Here is a 24,393-nt window from a genome sequence, read left to right as displayed (position 1 = left end):
CATGTCATTAACAGTATTCATTAAAGTAATTGAATTGCAATAAAGTAATTTAATTACAGTAAGTTAGCACCCATTATAGCTGTCATGATGTAATGTTGATTTGAACTAAAGTTATGTCAGTGGCCAATCCTTGAATGCCCCCTAGAGGTCATTGATGTTTTAACTTTTGTCTAAAATGCAAGAGAATAAATTTGAAGATACAGTACTCGGTATACAGTACACAAGTATATATAATAAATGAACAAGTCAGACAGTACACAAGTATATCCATGTCAATGTGTCAAATAGACACATCGCTCCATCTTGTGATCGGATTGGTAATAGGTTATCATTTTTTTAAGCTTGCTGCTCAGTGATCGGCCCCAAAACTCCTGATCGTGTAAAGCCTAATACATAGTCTTTCTGGGTTTCTTTGGAAATGATACAGCCACTCAACAAACCATTTGGACAAAAATCCAAAAACCACCTCAGGAGTCACCTGAGTTAACCGCATGCCTATCAGGGAAATGTAGACACCGTGCAACAACATGGTGCCTATAAACCCTGTGATGCCTATTTAACCAATGACAAAGGAGTGTGGTGAGTTCAGTGTGTCCAGACTTTGCTTCAACCTATCCAGGAACATTATTTTTAATGATGTTAAAACAAAATGGTAAAAGATAAAGGTCAAATCAATAGTTTTTGCTATGTATCAGTGTATAGTCTTAAACAACGCATTTGTGAAGCCTTTGTCCAAAAAAAGAGAAAAATCCCCAAAAGCCGAGCTTTACGTACATAGCTGGATATGAAAGTCAGTCCAGGTCAGCATTGTATTTTTCAACCTAGTGTCCTTGCTGCTAATTACAAATGACATTCTTTCTGTTCTGCCATTGTTTTCTAGCTGCTTAGTTTTCAAGACGATGCATTACTTTGCATTCAATGTTATGATGGTAAAGCAGTTTGCCAAGTGTATAGAAATACACATTTTCACAAACATATACACTGTGTTGATATAAGCTTTCGATAATGACTTACCTGACTTGATTGACTTCCTTGCATTCACCTTCTCCACCAATGATTACACCAAAAACCATGAAAAGGCGATAATTGCTCCTCTGCTGGCTTAGTTTGACAGATTTACTCATGTAGAATGGCCCTGCCTTTTCATGTGTTATGTGCTGTGGGGTGACTGCATTAAGAAGCCATCCAGGTTGCAGGTTGGCTTTTACCCGGCGGCAACTGCCTCAGTGTTTCCGTAAAAGCATATTCAAAAAGCTGTTTGCTAAGCTATTTTTAGCATGTGCTTTGCGAATATGCGTCACCTTATATTTATACCTAGAGAAAGAAAAGTGTGGTGGTACTGCAGATGACCCCAGTCAGGTTGATTATTTGTCTGAAAGGAACTGCCAGAATCTTTATAACTGTATCACACCCAAACATGCGTTACATTGTGGTTATTGTACATCGTATTGTACATTATGAGATGGATTCAAATGTGAAGTCATCTTTTTGTTGACTGTGTGGGGTTGAATTTTGTCTGCCGGGTTGTTGTTTCATCTATATAGTGCCTACTAATAATAATAATAAAAAAAAAACCTATATTCTAGGACACTAACAATGGTAGAGTGTGAAATCTCTGACTGTGAGGCAGATGTGCACCCACATGTTCCGTGACACTTGAAAATATCTTTATAACTAATATTAAAATCCAGTTCAGTCTGCTAGCTCTTATCTCATACTCCCTTAATCCTTAATTGATTTGTTTCTGTCTTAAAGTTTTCTCTTCACCTTTATAATTTACCTCTTGCTTCATACTGAGCTGTAGTAGCATCACAAAGTGTCCTCAGGCTATGGACGGCCCACAGGGAGAAACACAAAAGATACTACATTGTTCATTCTCACAACACAGTAAAAACGTATTCAAATTCAATGGAATTTAGAATTTTTACACATGCGTCGCAATACTGTTCCTTTCTTATGAACTCACCAAAGCAATGCACACTCACACACTACGCTGCCGTATTTCACTGAAATTGTATTTTAATTGTACAAGTAGAGATGCCTACACTCAATGGAAAATAAATAAATCTGCATCTAATAATATAGTGCAAGATGTGGACCAGAAATTTGGCTTTTACCAAGGTAATTATGATCAATCTGGAGTGACACTGTCAGAATGGAATTAGCATAATGTAACATTATGTACTTTGGCACATTATTGTTGTACTGTGACCAGTGGCGTAGAAAGATGCGAGCGGTGTCCCTGGGCATCCACCTGGGAGGGGCATCCAAATGGGTTCGAGTGGGCATCAAAACAACAGACACTGGCCTAAATGAGGGACTACCTTTGTGCTGTGCACTGCCTGAAACGCAGCAGTCTGGCAAACACAAGGCTGTATGGTCACCGACGTGTGACTAATCACTTGGCTGAGACACATGAGTCCTTTTATTGTCTCGTCCCAGCCTCACTCGGTGCCGTAAGGGCTTTGAGTTTGTTGGAGTGAAGCAGGCGCCATGTTGGCACAGGCGATGGTTGGTCAACTGAGTGTGCGTAACTCCGCTCAGATGTTTGACTTCATACAATTAATGTCATTTAGCCTGTCCTCAAGTATATACAGTATAGTAAATGCAGTATTGTCTTAGGGCACCATTAGATTTAGTGTTTAAGCAATGCTATCAAGGCTCTATCGTCGCTCATCGGATTCCTTGCATCTCCAAAACCACTACTTTTCTGCAAATAAAAATAACCCCATCTTGCATAACTTACCGAACACCGCATCGTTCAAGTTGGTATTATACCTCATGTACCCCTTCGAACCACCCCAAAATCACATTCAATAACTAATTTATTACGCTGTCATCGATTCAAATGGAAGGCAGCATGTCGCCAGCTCCAGCTGTCCACATCAAAGTCTGCGCTGACGCCGAGCCCGCGACCAGACTAAAAGCCTTTAGTACTTTACAAAAGCAAAGGACTGTAGTTACGTCATCTTCCCAAACTCTTTCTCAATTTTCTTAGTGCCATGCAGTGGAGCACGCACTTACCTCCGTGGTTGACCAATTCCTTCTGCACCGAAGCATTATCAAAATGTATTTTAAACAAAACAGACTTACTCAAATGTATCTAACCTAACCGTTTTCACTCCGTACTGTCTAAAATAAACATCCAGACGTCTAATCTAATGGCGCACGGCTCCCACAAAATGAAGGAAGACGGGGAGTTTTATATCGCTTCTCAGACAGTTGAGCGTTCAAAAGACGTAATAGATTTGTTCTCATGCTATTTGTCACACTTTAAATTGGTTACCAATGCATAAAAATGATGATGTGGGGACATAGCAGGGAGTAGCGTAGATTAGAGTTGTAATATGAAATATGAAATGGATCATATTTGGACATAAGACGTTTCCGCCCGACAGCAACGATACAGTATGTGACTTACTAAAATGGAATGTCCTAGACCCCACTTGTGGCATCTTCCTGTGAAAAAGGTCACCAAAACAACAACAATAGTGATGGCCTGAAGACTTTAGGACACAATGGCATAGGCCTGTATTTATTTATATTACTCTACTGTACACATATGTTTTGGGCCCACAGCAACCCTTTGCAATGCACATTTTTCCATTTAAGCTAAGTCTGATGAGCTGTCTCTTCCTTTTCGCGTCTTTTTCATCTCTTCATCTCTGGTCTCTCCTGTTGCTTTCCTCTTTCCTCCCTCTTGACAACTTATCTTCCTCACCATTCGCCCCTCTTTTTCTTCCTGTCCTAGTTCTCAGGGTCTCATGGTGAAGCTTTGTCTAATTACCATGCCAGTGTTTAATTGGAACAGCCAACCGATTAAACTGAGTATCCCTTAAATATAGACAGGCTTTATTTTATACACACAGTCACGCACACAACAGGACATTTAGATACACATGACACACTCAACAAGTTAACACGCTCTAGTTGTACAAGCACACATAACACACTGTGTACACCAGGGTTAGAATCTGTGGATTTTTTCCAGGTTGGTATTTCATTGACCGTGTTGCTGCCCTCTTTGTGGAGCCGAGGCATGTTGGCTCCAGCCGCAGATTGATTTTTGGCCCAGTTAGAACACAAACTCCCTGTAGCTGCTGCCACTGTGTCATCCAACAACTGGTGACAACACATGCTCATGAAGAATAAATCATTATAATACTTTTGAACACAACCAAATATCATACCTTTTTTTTTTTTTTTTGTTTTGTTAGTATTTGTTTTGCAGTGGCCCTAACATTATAACTGGGCTAAATGGTTGCATGGACGTTTTGTAAATTCTGTGTAATCATTCCAATAAGAGCTTCGGGAAGATTGCATGTATTTACTGTATTTCTTCAAATAGTGGAACTCTAATAGATACTTTTTCTCAATTATTTGCTGGAAGGATGCACATGAAACAAATACTTCCCTTACCATAACTAGAGACCACCGTAGTAAGTAAATTCTATCCATGTCCTATCTTTATGCTTTTCTATTTGGTTATTTTTACATCATTGTATTTCTTTTATTCATTATCTGTTTTGTTATTGTAAAAAAAAAAAAAAAAAAAAAAAAACAATAATAATAATACATAAAAAACTTGGTGACTATGTTAAGAATACATCCAGAACATAGTGCTAGATAAATTAGGTATAATTGATTTATTAGTTATGAATACAGATACAGTATAAGCATTACCAATACATATTCCTTTCAGCTGTGTTGATGAACAAGTCACGTTATTGTTTTTACCTTGTTTGTAATGTTTTTAAGTTCTTTTTATTCAGTTGTTGTTTTTTTTCTCTCTCTTTCTTTTATTCTATTTTTACGTTGCTTTTACTCAGTTCTTTTCCCCTTTTATGTTCCTGTAATTCCACGCTGCTATCTTGGCCAGTTCTCTTGCAAAAGAGATCTCTGATCTCAATGAGATCACCTTTTTAATTAAAGGTCAAATACATCATCTTGTTAATTTGATTCATCTGAAGGGTAGGAACACAGATCTCTTCGGGCATTTCAAAAGCTCTCAAATGAAATATTCAGACATTAAAGTTTTGGATGATTATGAAGCCAATGGCAGCTTGATACTTCTGGTGTTTTGACTCAATATTTTTTTTTAAAAGTTAAATTGTTTGATATTATGCAATCACTAAACCATTCTTGAAATGTCGTTTCAGTCCTGCCCAGCCATACATGTGGCACCCCCGGACTCATTCCAAATGGAGTCATCCATGGTGCGCGCTACAACATTGGGGACAAAATCCGTTACAGCTGCGAGTCTGGTTTTGTCCTGGAGGGACATAATGTCCTCACATGTATCGTATCACCGGGCAGTGGAGCACAGTGGGACTTCCCTTCACCATTTTGTAGAGGTAAGAGAACTTTGCCTTTCTTTATTTCTCATCCTTGACTGAAATAAGCACTTATGCTGTCTCCCAAAGGAGCTGTCTACCTGCTGGTAATTCATGAGGAAACTCCAGAAATAACCCCAAAATTGCATAAAACTAATTGCATGGTCCTTGAGAATGGAGAGACCTCATGAAAATCATGAGGTCACTGGCTGGAGAAGGATAAGAAGCTTCTGTGTATTGAGTCCCTAAAATCACAGTAAAGCCTTGTTTAAACTATGTAACAAACCATGCTATGAATCAGATGGAGTCCCATATCCCGACGCAAAGCTCTTCGAATGGTTAATTAGTGTGCAAACAACAAGAAACTTGTGGATGTTTCTGGCAAAGAGACGGGTCGGGTGAACAATCTCAGAGAAGGATTTAGACTCTCAGGGGCAATCTCTGCAAAATTCTTATTGGTTCAGCTTCATTAGGTCTTCAAGTGTGATTTGATGCCCCGTATTCTTAAATCCCTTTACGTACTTTGCAGTAAGGTACATGTTTCATATATCCACATTTGCAGTATATGAGGTATAAAAGCTTTTATCTATTTGTAGTCATAAAGATGTATGTAATGAAAAACAGTGTGATGATTTTATTGACATTTCCACATTTTTCTTAAGCAGAAAGAACCTTCTTTTACCCCATACTGTAAAAACTTGCATAATAATATGGAAAAACCTCCTAAAATAAATTTCCTTTAATCAGGCTCAAATGTGATGCAAATGTTCAAATCTGTCTGGGATTAATATCAGTGTTCTAAACTGACATGACAAAAAACAGAGAGTAACTTCCCCAGGAAAACTAAGCCTCAAATGTTTATTTTACTTCAATCCTACATGCATAATTCACAAATGACAGACCGGAAATAAGACATTTTACCTAACACTGGGCAGTCTCCCGTTTGTAAAATTCTAACTAAACATATTATTTTGCATTTACAGAAAATAATCATACAATAATTAGATCCTCTGAAGACTTCATTTTTTTACCCCACCGGCTGTCCTTCAAAGCAGAATACAAATGTTGTGCAATCACACAGTGGGGAGCTGGGGGCTAGGCATAGCCTACGTTATATCAATGCAATGGCTCCGTTATTGTGAGGCAGAATTCCAGCCTAGGGGGCGACTGATGCTATGTACTGAAGCTTTAAGAATATCCATCCATCCATTTACTGTACCGCTTGTCCTCACTAGGGTCACGGGCGTACTGGAGCCTATCCCGGCTGTCTTCAGGCGAGAGGCGGGATACGCCCTGAACTGGTCACCAGCCAATCGCAGGGCACATATAAACAAACAACCATTCACACCTACGGGCAATTTAAAGTCTTCAATCAACCTACCATGCATGTTTTTGGGATGTGGGAGGAAACTGGAGTACCCGGAGAAAACCCACGCAAGCACGGGGATAACATTCAAACTCCACAGAGACGGGGCCGGTATTTTAACCCCCGTCCTCAGAACTGTGAGGCAGATGTGCGAAGCAGTGGTGGAATGTGCCGCCTCTTGAACAATATACTGGGGGGTAAAAAAAAAAAAAAAAAAAAAAATGCTGTTCTGGATTACTGAAGCCACTGTAACATTATGCACAGTTGGATTATTTAATTTTGGTGATTATTTCACACACCACTAGAGGGCGACTGCATACCACTATTGGTACTCGTACCACACCTTGTTCTAAACTACAGCAAACAACAATCCCAATAATAAATAAATTGATATTTTTCTGAGGGAGCCCATTAAACTGAGTATTTTCTATGAAACTCTTGTATTGTATTGTACAGTTGTATTCTAAGCGCAGAGGATTAGAGTACGCTCTGCAACCAAGGGTCCATGGTTTGTACCCCCTTCCGAGTGCATGTCGTCACTGTGTCCCTGGGCAAGACACTTAACCCACATTGCCCATGAATAAATATGGTTTGTTGTTTGGTGGATCAGATGGGCCGTAGGCGCAGAATGGCAGCCACGCTTCTCTCAGACTTCCTCAGGGCAGCTATGGCTACACATGTAGCTTACCACCACTAGGTGTGACTGTGGACTGAGTGAATAATGTGCAGTTGTAAAGCGTCTTTGAGTGTCTGGAAAAGCGCTATATACAGTAAGCGTAATGCATTATCATTATTATTACAGTGGAACCTCGATAAAATGGACCACGATATAACGGATATCGGATAAAACGGACCGTCGTAACTGAACAATGTGTCCAAAAATAGTTTCCATTTGGCAGTTAATCTGCCGTTGACAGTGTGTTAGCCCCAGAATTGGCTGCTGTTGTTTACTGGCGCTGTGGCGCTATGCAGGCAGAGAATGGGATTATGTATTTCCAGGTCACAGAAAAAATAGATCCAATTCCAAAGGATTTGCCTCCCATGCCTATGTGGCAACCATGTTGAATGTGGTGCATTGACATCGGGGCCATGTCAGTTGGAAATCTCTACTGTCTATTGTACGTAGACAAGAAGCGCAGAGATGGCAGTGTTAACGCTGAGGAATACAAACACAAGTCTCTGGAGTTCGGAACATGCTATTTTTGGTACAGTTACAGTTTTTTCGTCAAGCCTTTTGCCTTTGGCAACAGACTTGGAACTAGGAAGCACACAAACTCCCCGCGGCTCATGAGAGCGACATGCCTACGATGAGTACTATACGTCAACAATGAACAAGCACACCGGCCTGGTAAGTTTGGATAAAATGTGAAACTTTCAAGCTTATTTTATATTTAGTTACAATAACTTTATAATGTACTAGGCGTTTTAGAAAAAAACCCTACAAAACAATCATTGTATACTGTGCAGTAAGTAATATGGGTGCATATGGCCACAAAAACGGCACGGTGGTCGACTGATTAGAGCGTCTGCCTCACAGTTCTGAGGACCGGGGTTCAATCCCCGGCCCCGTCTGTGTGGAGTTTGCATGTCCTCCCCGTGCCTGGGTGGGTTTTCTCCGGGCACTCTGGTTTCCTCCCACATCCCAAAAACATGCATGCTAGGTTAATCAAAGTCTCTAAATTGCCCCTATGTGTGAATGTGAGTGCGAATGGTTGTTCGTTTATGTGTGCCCTGCGAATGGCTGGCAACCAGTTCAGGGTGTACCCCGCCTCCTGCCCGATGATAGCTGGGATAGGCTCCAGCACTCCCGCGACCCTTATGAGGAGAAGCGGCTCAGAAAATGGATGGATGGATGGATGGCCACAAAAATGGTTCAATGTAACAGACAATAGGCTATATCAGATGATACCCCGCCCCCATTAGTCCTTTCTATCAAGGTTCTACTGTATTATTTTTCTGTCATTCTCAATGTATTCGGATTCATATTTTAATCTCAACGGCTCCACGGAGGACTAGTGACTAGCATGTCTGCCTCACAGGGTAAACTGTCCATGGGCGGAAATGTGAATGTGAATTCTTGTTTGTCAAAATGTGCCCTACGGCTGACAGGTGACTCGTTCAGTGGCCCGCCTCTCGCCAAAGTCAACTGGGATGGGCTCCACCTCAGCCGCAACCTTAATGAGGATAAGTGATATAGAAAATGGATGGATATAATCTCACATCAATAGAGAGGGAAAATAAACTACTGAAAACAGTATGCAGACATGCAAGTGTACAAACGATCCATCACATCACCGCATTTGTTCATTCTCATTCTTCTCTCTCCAGCGGAGGGGGCATGCGGCGGCACGTTACGAGGCACCGCAGGTTCAATAACCAGTCCCGGCTACCCTGCAGAGTATGAAAACAATGTGGACTGCACGTGGTCAATCCTTGCTGAACCTGGGGACACGATAGCCCTTGTCTTCAATGACTTTTTATTGGAAGACAAGTATGACTTCCTGGAAATCAGCGGAACCGAGGCACCCAGCATATGGTGAGAATTTGTCCACAGAAAATTACACACTTTATTTATATTTCAAATGTAGTGTGCCCACAGCCTGGTCTTGCACTGTAAATAAGACAAAATTACATTACTTTCGTTATTACAAGGTGCTTCATGACTGACTTGAAATGCTCATGTTTGTAATGAACTGTTTTCTAGTACCACCACCATCAGCTGCTGCTTTGTGCCTGTGCAGACCAAAACATTAGGGGTGGAACGGTTCACAAAATCCACTGTACGGTTCATATCACGGTTTTGTGGTTACGGTTTTCGGTCCAGTTCAATATACGTTCATCGTACATCTTTAAGAAACACGAACTACATCAGCCCAACATTTTCTCTGTTTTTTTTCTTTTTCTTTGTCTAACTTGCGTTGTGATTTCAAGTAGTAAGCTGTTTGGATCCATAAGGGATGGCCATGTGATGAGGGATAGTGAAGAGGACCTTAGCCCAGCTTGTCAACGCCGTGGTTTTGCACACAAAACATCCCGACAGCATGTATCCCATCGTTAAAAAAGGCTTTGCCCTTTGATACTGGAAGAGGAAAACAAACAGTACTGACGTACAGAAAATAAATTGATCGCTCCAATAATTTGGGGAAAGCCAGCAACTGCTCAAAAGACGTTTTGTTTTATTTCACTTGCGAGTGCGTACCCGATTGCAACCCCCCCCCCCACCCCCCCCCCAAAAAAAACAAAAAACAAAACAAATGCAGCCCATAAGTGCATACCGTGCAGAGCGTACTGTCCGAGGGCTCCTATACATAGATATATTGAGACACTTTATGTCTGTATGTATTTAATATGTGTAGCTCTATTATATGATAATCATATAACTGTTAAGTACTTGGAGTACATAGCTTTTTGTACAAGGATGAGCGGTACGGAAAATGGATGGAATGGAAATGATTTTGTGCGTTCCACCTCAGAACCACTTTGATGCTGTAGAGTCTTCTAGCTCCTTATTTGTTCAAAGTCTACAGGGAAGATGGCAGATTATTTTTCCACTCCTATATACAATGTTTGTGTTTCAAAATTGGCAGTTTGTTCCAACAGCTCTGTTACGTTTGTTTCCCTAATTTAGTACACTGTTGGAATTCACGCCTTCGTCTTCACTAAAGGCGTAATTCGTTTGAGCAGTGGTGGAGGCTGCCTGCTAGTTAAGCATGCAGTCTTGCTGCACTTTCAAGTTACTGAGGAAATGTAGAAAGGCTTAAACATAGGATTGTGTCCATCATGTCAACAACAAAGATGATTGTGAGGCCCATTTGCATTGAGAAAATAACATTGGTAATGTTGGTCTTCATGGTGATTTGAGGCTTTATTGAGGTGGATGTTAGAGTTTGTTCATAAATCAATTGATTGAGGAAATGCTGAAATGCCGCCACTCCCGAGGGACCTCATTAGCCTTTTGTGACACCACTTTTTCCTCTGCTTCTTCCAGTAAGACAAATGACTTTGTGTTCAACTGATAAAAAATAAATTGCTTTCATGAGAGCATTGATTAAATCAGTTAAGAAATCTTACAATACACATCATTCTTCTCCAACGTTTATTAATATAATGCTCTGGAATGCAATCATTCAGCCAAGGCTTATTTTCATATTACAGAAGCGTCCTCACAGCTGCGCAAGGTGACGTGGCATTTTTTGTCTCATTCATTAAATACAAATATCAGTGAGACCAGGTGTTTGCATGCAAAGGGCAGAGCGGGTTATTCCATGCTGTGTAACTGTGACTGTATTGGACTTGTATCGTTATTTATCACCATCTTCAGTCCCTTGTTAAAGAACAATGTGTTTCTGTTGAAGAAAACAAATCTGATAGCGTGTGGCGGGATTGGAATTGATTGTTGGACAGATAAATGAGCGGCGTGAAGGGGGCTCAAGAGGATGGCGCTCGAAGGAAACAAAAGGATGGGAGAATAATTGTATGTTTAGTCCCGTCGCCAGTTGAGTGGTTACACATCAAGTGTGGCATTCTCATGATACTGTTTGTGTATGTCTGCATGTCGGTGTCAGGTCTTAAGTGGCCCGCTTCAGCTGTTGCTCGTTGTCCCCAGGCACTGACAGGTAGCACACACACGTATGCACGCACAAACTCGCCTGGCTTATCTGTGAAAGCTTAACATTCAAAGACCACTATCGCCTAGTCCTCTGCAGTGCCGGAATTGAAGGGGCGTGAGGGTGGGCAGGGCGCAGGCTACTGAAGGCACATTAGGTGACAACTTCAGAATATCAACTTCAGCAACTGAACCCTTTTAACTTGATAGTGTTACTTTTGAAAATACCGTAATGTCCCCACTCTTCCAATACACAGTAGTAGTCAGTTGTCCTGCATAGTACAAGAACACAATTTAGCAATTTCAATAATGAGACACCACAAAGTTTATGCATAACAATAAGGATGCCAGTAGAGGTGCGACACTTCACAGAAGTCACGGTTCGTTACCTACCTCGGTTTTGGGGTCACGGTTCGGTACAAGTTCGGTACAATGGGAAAAAAAGCAACAAAAAGTCCCAAATTTGTAACTCTAGGTTTTTTTTCATTTGTTTTCAGCAGATAGTAGCGCAGGTAGTAGTAGTAGTAGAACATTTAGAAATACCTGAGATAACTTGGTATACAGTAAGCTATAGAGTCTTTGTGCAAGGTAAGCTTAAATCTATTTTGGACTATTTCGCTTCCACAACCTTTTTGCCAACCGACACACCACGTGACCATTTGGTGACGACATGCCCAACAATTCCATAGGCAGTTGCATGTTCCGCGTGTGTCTATGTCTATATGCCGCACAGCTATTGAACAACGCCGATGCACTGTCTTTGTCCGATCCCGCACTCGAACGTCATCGCCGTTGTAATCTACAGGAAACCCACAGCCGATTTAGATTAAGCCAGTGGGTCTTCTACGTGCTGTCTCATCTGCACTTGCCGTGTCACTAAATTTTCTTCTTGTGTTTTGCTTATTGGCGGTGGGCAAACAGTTTAAGATGCATTGCTGTCACCTGGTTTGGAGCGCAGATATCATGTTTCATGTTGCACCATCGGACCTAGAAAAGTTCCTTGTTTTCAATGTACCTTCCACTGACAATAAAATGGATTCTGAATCTGATTCCGATTATACTTGATTGCAAGCTGTTGGAGGATGCTGCATCGAGAGGTTGTTGAGACTCTAGAGAGTCTCAACAACCTTCAAAAACCTGCTTGATGCTCATCAGTGGCTTTTTAAAAGCGCCTTTCTTAATTCAATTTATTTGCCTGAGAGAAATGTTCCTTAATCATAACAAACATGTTTGTTCACACACAAATTATTTATCAGTACAATAATTACATTGAAATATCCTGTTTTTTCACTCATTCGCGCCTTCCCGTTTTACTGTTCTGCGATTTTCCCACCTTCAGGCAAGTCCTTATTTTTACCCATTATACAAAAAACCTTTGGCTTCCTCAACAATGTAGACCACCCTCCTTGAGTAAATTTCCTTTAATTAGGCTCACCTGGGACACTAATTGTCAAAGCTGCTTGAGATTGATTTCAGGGCTCTACGTAAAAAGACTGGATCAACAACAAGTGCAAAAACTTTGCTTTTTAAATGATAGCAAGTGTGTGCTGACTCCCATTTAACATGAGTTTCAATTGTGATTGGTTAATTCTTAACACAGCCACATCGCCAGTGATGAGGATGTGCGCACTTGTGCAACCACATTATCTCAGTTGTTTTAACCTCCCTTCTCTAAAACGTATCTTTTTTTTTTTCAATTGAGTCGTACAGGTTATAAGTTAAATAAAATGATTTATCTTAGTCTCTTTTTTTTTACACAAAAACCTGGCATTTGAACAAGGGTGTGTCGTCTTTTTGTGTCCACTATAGGCAAGGCGTGACAGTAGATTTGTTAACGAACAATGTTCGTGTGTCCAATTCCACCCTATAAGTACCTTTTACCACTATAATTTGCGGAATTTGTTATTCTGCTATCTTTCTCAACATTTAACAATACAAACACACAAATAAATGCCCTTCTGAACCGTTGGGCTTGATGAAAACAGGCCCAAAGTTACCTTAGCGTCCAATAATTAACCATTCAATTCCACCTTGAGGGATGTCAAGTGAATCCTACTCTCGTTTTGTCAACAGTTATTGGAATAACCAATGAACTATTGGTCATTGCCTCATAAAACCAGAACAAAAAACAATGTTATTGATTCCATCTGCATGGAAAACACAATTCGGTTGCACAAAATGCTTCAGTCGGCTTCTGCTATGCATGATCCCTTGTAACACAAAGTACTTTTCTCCAGACGTGGGATTAAAACATGACTGACTGCTTCACTGAATGATGTGGGCAGGTCATTGTGAGGATGATTGACACATGACAGGACCACTGTGACGGGTTGTTCCTGTTTAAAGGCATCTTTTTTTTCTGATTGGTTGTCCCAAAAGCAATTTCCTGTTCCATGTTTCTGTCTGCTAGCTGGCAGGTTCAATGTCACGTTGACTGGCTGTCACACGTGCACCCTCACCCACTGCTGCACACCCTCACATGCAGGCAGGCACGTACGCACATGCGCAATTGGACTGGGACCATTTTGAGTTTGTTTGTTTTTGTTTTTTTAATCTATCTGTGTTGCCCATGGCACGGTGGACGACTGGTTAGACCGTCTGCCTCACAGTTCTGAGGACCAGGGTTCAATCCCCGACCCCGCCTGTGTGGAGTTTGCATGTTCTCCCCGTGCCTGCGTGGGTTTTCTCCGGGCACTCCGGTTTCCTCCCACATCCCAAAAACATGCATGGTAGGTTAAGTGACAACTCTAAATTGCCCGTAGGTGTGAATGTGAGTGCGAATGGTTGTTTGTTTGTATGTGCCCTGCGATTGGCTGGGAGCCAGTTCATGGTGTACCCCGCCTCCTGCCCGATGATAGCTGGGATAGGCTCCAGCACGCCCGCGACCCTAGTGACGAGTAGCGGCTCAGAAAATGGATGGATGGATGGATGTGTTGCCCATACCTGGCCTTGGGATATTCTTTTGCTCACCAGAATAAATGTAGCAGTATTTTATTCCCTCTGAGCATTGAAACCCTCAATGTGTTTTCATGGCATTACAGCAAGTGAATTATTGGCATAGTGTGACTGAAACCAGACTTTTAACATACATGTGAGCATATACTGCAATTCCATTTCTGAAGTTGTATAATTGAATGTCTCCGTTAATGTCTTAGAAGCTCAATTGTACTGACTGGTAGTTTTTTTTTTTCATAAGACCAAATTAGTAGGAATGGAACTATACCTGAAAGTTTGTCCTACCAACACAATGAAAATCGAGATCAAAGTAAATCTTTTTTGTCTGCTGGTGTTAGAGCTCAGGTCAGAATTTTCTTTTTACTGCTAATGCTGCTTTATCAGAAATGCATTTATTTCTCTGTAAAATGTACAAATATTTTACATAAGTCTGTTGACTGTAATTATGATGAATATTGACAGCCAAACCTGTAATCTTGGTTGACATGTGTAATACTCATTGCTAATGAATCCAGTATAAAAGGAAAGCAACTGAGCAGATCGTAATACATTGAATGTCCAAGCATTCCAATGTTTCATTTCCTTTCCTACCATCTTCCTCTCCTCCTGTACCTCAGTGCCCAAAGCTTCTGCAGTGTCGCTTTATTCAACTGGATGGTTTGTTATTGGGCTAAAGGCCATTATATCAAGGAGTGAAAGGAAAAGCAATTAATCATATTTTGTTCCCCGCTGTCCACTACATTTCTTACACTCGTTTCACCACAGTTGCCAGCACTAAAATTTTAAAAATGTTCTTATATACAGTAAAATCACAGAGATAGTCAACCATTTTAATAAGCAGCAGTTTTTATGCTAATTTTGAAAGGCTGATGGAATCGCTAAATGTTCACATCAAGTGAAGCCGTTCCAGACGTCCGGACCTTAACCTAATTTAAAAACCCTGGTTGCCAATTATTATATTAATGTGCTAATAGGATCACCGCTGATAATATGCTGAAACTATTATCCATAATATATTCCAGTCTAGCAGCTCCCTATAGTATACTCAGTATTTTTATTTATTTATTTATTTTTTTTACTCTGGACACTTTTATTTTTATTTGGCCTTCAATTCCAATAAGACTGATGGTATGTATAGAACCAATAAGTATCAAAACATAGTTTTACTGAAGTGGTTGTCAGCCTCCATTAATTCTAGTCCATTTTGAGACCAGAAGTCACAACACACGCAGATTGCGGGTTAATGAAATCAACAATACCGCATCATCAGCAAACAGAAGAAATACCAACCCAATATCCCTGCGGATTGCCCATCGTTGTTAATAACAAACAGCAGAAAGTCACACACCCCTATCTGCAACCACTTCCCTGCTTCAAACAACTTGATTGCTGTGAGACCTGATACTCCCACAGAGAGGAGTGCACAGACATTCTACATCAGCCCAAAACACAAGGCGAGACTTTGAAGAATATCTGTTCACCTTGTAAGGTGAATCAAATTTACATCTGTGAGGTTAAGCAAGAATGTGACTCCTATTATAGTACTGTAAACATGGTACGCTTCCTCGGGGGAAACATACTTATAAGGTTAAAACTTGGTGACTCGGTCTGTCCTGATGTGCCACCTCTATTGCCACAATGATAGAAACTCACCAACATCATTACAATGTCGTAAACGTTATGTTTTTCCGTCCATTTTCTCCTGCGAAACCTGTTCATGCGCACAGGTGAGCAGGATACTAATCTCATCTGACTTTCGGCAAGAGCTGCGGTACACCCTGGACTGCTCACCATTTAATCAGCCTTGTGCCTCCCTCTTTCTCTTCTCAGGGTGCACTTAAACTGGGCCATTTCCATTTTACCCTTCCTTAGCGCAGTTATCCCTGCGATTTCCTCGTGATGCAACACTGTAAAACGTTCCTTACATTGTGGCTTGTTTTAAATTGTGTTTATTTCTCTTATGTAGGGTTGCAGTTGTGGGAGGAATAATTGCATTGATTATATGGCATGTTTATATGCTCCACGACCTTGCATGAGCAAGTGTTTTATTTATGTATTTTTATTCCAGCCCACCTCTTCCATCCATGCTGAGGCCAATGAAATGGACACAACACATAGCCCTCACACTTCCACAATCCGATCTTTGAGCGTGCCAAAGCATATCACCCATTTCAAAGTTGTCTGGAAAAAGTCAGTTGCTCTTTGAACTCATCACACTGCGCTGTCATTGGTTAAATTCACGTCACATTGTTTATGGACGCCGTGTTTGTAAACTGGGTCTCTAATCCCAGCATTGCTTTGAGTTTGCCTTGGTCGTGTTTTGCCTTTTTTATTTGCTATGTGGCTAAAGACTGTTCCACTCATCCCGACGAGACGTGTGGATCCATCTGTGATCAAAAAGTCAAGATGACACCTGGTCAAAAAGTATACTTTTGGAAATAGTCAAGTGCATTGCATTACATTGGCATTATGTCAAGGTGGGTGACAAAATGGTGCCAGCACATCACTGTCCAGACTTCTACAGCTTTGATCCATTTTTAGTGTCAATGTGCCTTTGTTCTCTTATTTGGTCAGCTTTTCCTCTCCTTTACATTCTATGTTCCACACTCCAAATGATCACGTCTGTGGTTGATAATATTCCCTCCAACCTTTCTCCACTTCTATATAACGAATGTCTTTACTGTACCAGTTAGATGTTGCAGCCAACAGGAAGGATAGAGGCCAAAACAACAGCAGCTCGAGGGTACACTAGTAACATCCATCCATCCATCCATCCATTTTCTGAGCCGCTTCTCCTCACTAGGGTCGCGGGTGTGCTGGAGCCTATCCCAGCTATCATCGGGCAGGAGGCGGGGTACACCCTGAACTGGTTGCCAGCCAATCGCAGGGCACATCGAAACAAACAAGCATTCGCACTCACAGTCATGCCTACGGGCAATTTTGACTCTCCAATTAATGCATGTTTTTGGGATGTGGGAGGAAACCGGAGTGCCCGGAGAAAACCCACGCAGGCACGGGGAGAACATGCAAACTCCACACAGGAGGGGACGGGGATTGAACCCCGCACCTCAGAACTGTGAGGCTGGCAGTGAAGACAATTGTGTGCACTAGCTATGGGAAAAAAATCCTTATCCACCTGTTTCTTCTCTGCACCCTTCTTCTGTAGTGTCCGCCCCCACATCGCCTCCCCCATTCTCCGTTTTTTTTTATTTTTTTTTACTTGCTCTCTTATTTGTTATTGTCCCAACTCATTTACACTTCACAGCCACTGTAACCTCCCTCCTGAGGTTACTCCTCCAACCTCTCTCTCTCTCTCTCTCTCTCTCTCTCTCTCTCTGAGTCTATCTGTCTGTCTGTCTGTCTGTTGATTTAAGTGGATTTCCATGCCCTTGAGCTCAACGTCTCTCCTCGTGATCTCCTCCTCATCTACCTCTTTTTAATATATTTGCCACCTGACATTTATATCTGTTTTCGTACAACCTGCTTTATCACGACTGGCTTCAGACAGATCCGCACATCATTAGCTTGCTCTGCTCCTCTCTTTCCCCCCTGCAGGATCCATCTGTGGTGACCTCTCATTTGCATCTTCTTCTCAGTCCTCCTCCTCTCTGACCTCTAGTCGCTCTCTCATTCTAGTGTCAGGCGGCTGGTCAGTCCGAATGAATAATGGAGCAGATGCAGCATGTCTCTCCCCCATTTTTTCATCTGTTTCTGTCTCCATTTGAAGCTTTGCTCTTCAATGAATTTGTTGTTGTTTGTTGACTATTTAGACATTATATTGAACTTTAAACGTTGCGATGTTACATGCTTTACATTTATAAACTAGGGGGTATTGGATTTTTCAGTACGTCAAAGCTGCCAAGTTTACACATATTGAAAGATTAAACTCCTAAGAATCTGCAGTATAATCATGTCACTGCATCTGAGATAAAGGCAGGCCATCCTTCACTTGGGGGTAGGTTGGTTTTAATCGGTGATCTAAAACATTGGCTACGCACGACCAAATACAAAAGAATGGTAACAGCATTATGCCTTTGTATGTAAAATCTTTGTTCACTTTTAGAATAGCATCGGTTGCCTCACCCAATACATCATTTGTTCCACAGTCTACCACATGCTCTCATTTAACAGTTCACATACACAAACCCACTGTCCAATACGATTATGATGGTGGAGGCTGTCATGCAAACTTCCAGCTAGTAGTGAGTGTCTTTCCCAAGGACACTTTGACATGGACTGCGGCGGACGACCTGAGGAGTTCACTGTGATCATGAGATGGCATCTTACCCCCGCGCCAACCTCAGGGGCATTTAAATTTAATGGTTCAATTGTGCAAACGTCTCGTGTACACAGTGACAGTCCTCCACAAGAACTTTATCCAAATTTAACAAAAACACTCGGTCAGATGTCACATTTTATTTAACATGGAAATTTGTGAGCATTCTTAAGCGAAACAATAGTGTCAGATTCATTGCTGTCGTTTTCTTTTGAATGAGCTTTCCCTGTAAATGAAAGTGAGAACCTCTCCAATGAGAAAAGTCACATTCTCCCAGAAGTATTGCTGCTAGATTTTGCTTGGTAATTTTAGATGGTGGGGAAAAAAGCCTTCAAGAATTCTATTTACACAGAGTCAAAGCAAAGAGGGGCAGGTGGTGATCTGAAACGAAGCAAACATGCAAAAGGACGGATTAAGAAAAGACACACAATGCAACCTTAGTTTGAACCAAGCAGCTCTTGATCGGGCTAAACTTGAAACCTCACTTTAAAAATATAAACACAAGTCGAATGATACATAATGTTCATAATATCTGAAGTGGAAATAGGACGATGGTTATGCATTGCGCTATTTATGACTTTATTATCTGACCTCTATCGCTTGTCATTTTCACACTCATGATGGGCAGGTTGGCTCACGCCATCACACTGTTGACACAAATAAGCTTATAGAAGAACCCATGCGGTGCGCCAGCTGGTTGTTTTCAAAATTCATAGTATTATTTGGTGGAATTTTCTAGTGGGGGGGAAAAAAAAAAAAAAAAAAAAACTTACACTGAGCTGTGCACATTTTATCTCAGCAGGTGTACAACAACTCAGGATTTACACATCAAACATTATGACGCTGTCACGGGCACAACCAGTGGTAGCTCAAGGGGGTGGCTTTTTAGCAAAATATTTGGTTTCAAAATACTACCTGTAGTTCTAGCAACCATTGTTAGCAAACCTACCTCCAACATTTCAGAGGCCATAAAATGAGCCATAAAACTTGACACCCTTTTTAAGTTTATTCTGCGGAGTTGCGCTTCAGTGCCAGACAATTTTTTTGTATATCAGTGATGGGAACTTTCGGTAATAACAGCAAACAAATGAGTAAAGTTGAATGAGTTTGACGACGAACTGAATAATGCACATTAACACCGAAACGCCCAAGTGTCGCATCGGTGCATAGATCGAGTCCGAGCTGTACTTTGTCAGATGTGTCGCCGGCCACCTTGGAAAGCAAATGTTGCGGCCCACTGTTCTCCAACCGCTTGTAATGAGGAGGCACAATTGTGAATGTCCAATTTTAAACGAGAGATGAAGATCTGTGCGGCCCAGACCGGAAATGTGGCACTCATCGGACAAGACAACACATGAGCAAAACAGCTTTACTCAGCATTAATCATATAATATTTATCCTGGCCATATAGAAATACATACATAGATATTTCTATTTTAGCAAGCCGTTTTCTATTTTGTTGTTGTTGTATTATTCAAGGTAATATGAACCCTCGATGGACCACCTGCCTCCCCGGCACAACATTCTTGTTTATATGCAGTAGTAGATCTATGTGGTGGTGTTTCATATGCTGTTTCACATTCTTTTGTTCTCTTAACAGACATCGCCAAATCAACAAATGTCTATTTCTATACGGGTATGATAATAACACTGCAGTTTGCTCCAGGCCTAATGTCATATGTGACATATTCCAGCTTTATGTGAAGAGTGACAGATTGTTTGACACTTATTATGCATTTTTCTTTGCTTGCCTCGAAGTTTTGTTCAAAGACTTAAATGGGGCTCATATTTCAGCTGATAACGTGTACACAGGAGATAAAACATTTCTGGAGTCATTGTGTACTAGATTGCTACTGCCTTTAGGCTTACACAGTGGCAGCGCGGCACATTCGTTTTCATACTTGATATGCCAGATTTTCTTGAGCTGTCTTTTTCATTCCTTTTCTTTTGGACCTGATAACCTTCCCAGGTATGCATCTCTTATGATAAGCGCTCAATAAAGTTCTTTTAATATTTTCAAACAACCTCTTATTCCTGACCTGTTCCTTATCCGCATGCCACCATCTATCTACCTGTGGTAATATTAAAGGGCAGTTACATTGACTCATATTGCTCAAAGGAAGGTGGTAGACCATTGAATTTCAGGCAACGTGCAGTCTGTACATCACTTCATATTTTTTGAGTTATTCCACCTCTTTCTTTGTCTCATTTTTCTGTAATTTTTTTCTTCCCTGCCTGAGTTGTCTTTGGTAACTGAAAGGTGAGAGTAGCTGAAGCTGATGTAAGACTTACAATCGGCAACCGACACAGTCACAGCGGTGATCCGTTTTGAAAGATGGGAACTTTTATGACTTTTACTATTTTCACTACAGTACTTATATTTTTCTGTTATTTTCCAACTCTAGAAGCATTTCAGTGCAGCAGATAATCATTGCCAATTTTGACACTGTCACAGATGCATTCATCTAAGAATATGTTTATTATTTTGTTTGTAGTTTACAAGGGTATTTAACAGCACACTGACATCTGTTTCTATTTTTATATGATGCATATTAATAGGGACCTCACATGATGCTTTATAGCTAGTTGTTGCTAATTATTTAGCTGCTTACCTCTACTGCGCAAGTTTCATTGGAGTTTCACTTCATCATTCATTCATATCTGTAAGAGATGCTTCATTAAGGCTGCAGTTCTTAATAGAAAATGCAATCTACCAAGAAATGCAAATATCTTTGTATTTGATCCAGTCACAAAAAAATGTAAAAACTTTGTTAACATGAATCTGAAGTTCATTACCATATAATCTTCGATTTGTTTCGCTTTCAGGCTAACTGGTACAACCCTGCCTTCACCAGTTATTTCAAGTAAAAACTGGCTGCGGATACACTTTACGTCAGACAGCAACCACAGAAGGAAAGGATTCAGTGCTCAGTACCAAGGTATGTTCAACACACTGCTCCTCCATATGTGCCAGCTCCCCTCTTGTATGCACAATGAAACTTGAAAGCCTATAAAATGTGTTTTTAAAAACCTTACGGTGATCTACATCATGTTATGATGATGTGCACATCTGGTCAGTCGAATAGACATAGCCTACAGGGAAAGAAAAATAGTCAACAAAACACATTTCACCAACTAAGACCGATCTTGCCACTGATATTGTGGATCATAATTTGTTTTGTTCAGTTTAGTAGCACAGTATAATTAGGTGACCTTGACAACACGGGTTGTATTCTCTGCTCTGGATGTAGTCACACTGTATGCATTCTACACCTGGTGGAGATGTGCTTTGCATGGCTACCATGGGTAGACATTTTCATAACAAAATAGGAAATATGTTGAGCGACCACATGCAAAAGTCAAAAGTAAATGGGGGCTCACCTTTTCATTCACAGATGAAAAGACAAAATGCATGTAGGCATATGCTTGCGTTACTGTAATTGCATTTAGTACATATTGGAGTTTTTACTGTGACAGAAGGCTAAAATGAGAATGTTGTTGTTGCTTCCATTCGCTCCTATTGAGTGCTCGGATGGACATAATTTGCATATTAAATGACATCTGAATGGATCAGATTAAGTGGTCTTTTTTTCCCCCAGTGCATCAACATGTCCACTTCCAAATTTTGTTTTTACCGTTGCCTTTCCCTACAATTGGTCTTCATCATTATTATTATTATTATTATTTAAAATTTCTCTGTCTTTGTCTGTCTCGTCTGCGTCCATATAAGTAAGAAATATGGCTTTGCACATTGAGTATTTCTCAGTGGAATGCAGCCTTGTTGCACCACAACACGTTATTGTTGTCCTCTGCAAAGCAGTTCTACAAAAAACAAAAAATACAAAAGCAATGAATTTCAGTGCTGTTGTCCAACTTTTCGCTTTCTTTTTGTCCTTGCTAGTCTGAATTTTTGCTTTCATCTCGTCTCCCTTTGTATGTCCTAACTTTTCATTTGCTCTGCCTTTATAGTTATTGCCATGTTTGGGATGGGTACACTTTCCCAAATGCACAGACATTCACACACCTGCCACAACAATAGCTACAAACCCACAATCTAATGACATAACACCTAACCCATATTCTATCAACCTATTTAACAACATTATGGGAATTTTTGATACAGCACTTATATTGGATCTCATCGGATAGTGCTGATGTGTCTAATGCTTTATCAGTGATCGTACTGGTTGGTGCACTAGCTTTTGGTCGGATCAAGAGTTTATCAGCAAAATAAGTTTGAACCAAGTTTTTTCATTATAACCCCTTTTCTGTAATAAAATGAGCTGCGTTTCCTTTCATTCCTGCAGTGAAGAAAGCAATAGAGTTAAAGTCCAGAGGAGTGAAGATGATGCCAAATAAAGACTCCAGTCACAAAAATGCAGTCTGTAAGTATAATCCGACCCCCCCCCCCCACACACACACACATGCAGACACACACACATGCAGACACACACACACGCACACACACGCATGCACACACGCACACACACACAAATTGTCATATTGGACAACAGTTCCATTTTTTAAACAAAAACATGGAGGCGTGTTGTGGTTCGTGTCATATTAAAGATGAGAAGAGACAACTGTATTAGTAGCAATTATATAATAGAGGTGAGTTTGTCTTTTCGTCTTGTAAAACACAAATACAGTATTTGAAATGCATACATTCCAAATAGCTACTTTAGATTGATATACGGTACTGGTTGGAAATGTGCCTCCCACTTCCTTCCCACAAGAAGTGTGGAATCTATTAATAGTTGTGTTTTGACATATTCCATTTGATACCAAATGGTAGCTTATTTACACACCCAGCAGTTGCAACTTAATGGAGCTGTTTCCCTTTAAGCCAGTGAAAGGAAGTCCAATATCACCTCTCCCTAAGTTGCATTTATGGTCTCTATTACCTCCTGGGGGAAATATCAGACCTCAGCCTGCTCCACAATGTTTATCAGCTTGTCCATAAATAAGTCTGTTTTGCCATTTGGTCCTTTGCAGGCGGTGCAAAGTGTTTTTTTTTTGTTTGTTTTTTTAAAAGACCTTTTATGTGGAAATGAGCTGGATGCTGTTTGTGATAATGACCCAATGGGAGCAATGACAGACTAGCAAAACAGCTAAATCAGCCGAAAAAATATAGATAAGAGAAAAAGTTTCTCCAGCGAGGTTTTAAACCACTTGTTATAGTGCTCTGGATATAAATGCATTGAACATTAGCTAGACCTGATAAATCTGTATCAAATTTTGATTGACACTATTAGAGAGGTCCTCAGTTAGCAATGTTTATTATTGTACTTGTAGTGATTTATAAATACGATTAAGCCGTTCCAGCATCTCCCCAAAAAAACAACAAACATTTTTGCAATGTGTTTTTTAAAGGAAAACATCCATCCATTCATCCATTTTCTACCGCTTATCCGAGGTCGGGGGCAGTAGCTTTAGCAGGGACACCCATACTTCCCTCTCCCCAGCCACTTCATCCAGCTCTTCCGGGGGGATCCCGAGGCGTTCCCAGGCCAGCCGAAGGACGTAGTCTCTCCAGCGTGTCTTGGGTCGTCCCCTGGGTCTCCTCCTGGTGGGACGTGCCCGGAACACCTCACCAGGGAGGCGTCCGGGAGGCATCCGAATCAGATGCCCCAACCAGCTCATCTGGCTCCTCTCGATGCGGAGGAGCAGCGGCTCTACTCTGAGATCCTCCCGGATGACCGAGCCTCTCACCCTATCTCTAAGGGAGAGCCCGGACACCCTGCGGAGGAAACTCATTTCGGCCGCTTGTATCTGGGATCTTGTTCTTTCGGTCACGACGCACAGCTCGTGGACATAGGTGAGGGTAGGAACGTAGATCGACCGATAAATCGAGAGC

General features: G+C 41.0%; 1 protein-coding gene across 2 annotated transcripts in view; it reads left to right on the top strand.

Annotated features, from left to right (window-relative positions):
- LOC133396537 (CUB and sushi domain-containing protein 1-like) overlaps positions 1 to 24,393 on the top strand; it is a 620,476-nt gene that overhangs the window by 374,181 nt on the left and 221,902 nt on the right. For both annotated transcript variants that reach the window (XM_061666524.1, XM_061666517.1), the window contains exons 5-8: positions 5,160 to 5,354; positions 9,028 to 9,235; positions 21,363 to 21,475; positions 22,844 to 22,921. In XM_061666524.1, the coding sequence (XP_061522508.1) occupies positions 5,160 to 5,354; positions 9,028 to 9,235; positions 21,363 to 21,475; positions 22,844 to 22,921 (594 nt within the window). The remainder of the gene's footprint in view (positions 1 to 5,159; positions 5,355 to 9,027; positions 9,236 to 21,362; positions 21,476 to 22,843; positions 22,922 to 24,393) is intronic.

The sequence above is a fragment of the Phycodurus eques genome, chromosome 2, assembly GCF_024500275.1.
Source record: "Phycodurus eques isolate BA_2022a chromosome 2, UOR_Pequ_1.1, whole genome shotgun sequence".
Classification (NCBI taxonomy): Eukaryota; Metazoa; Chordata; class Actinopteri; order Syngnathiformes; family Syngnathidae; genus Phycodurus; species Phycodurus eques.
The sequence above is the reverse complement of the archived record's forward strand: the minus strand, read 5'-3'. Positions and strand labels throughout refer to the sequence as shown.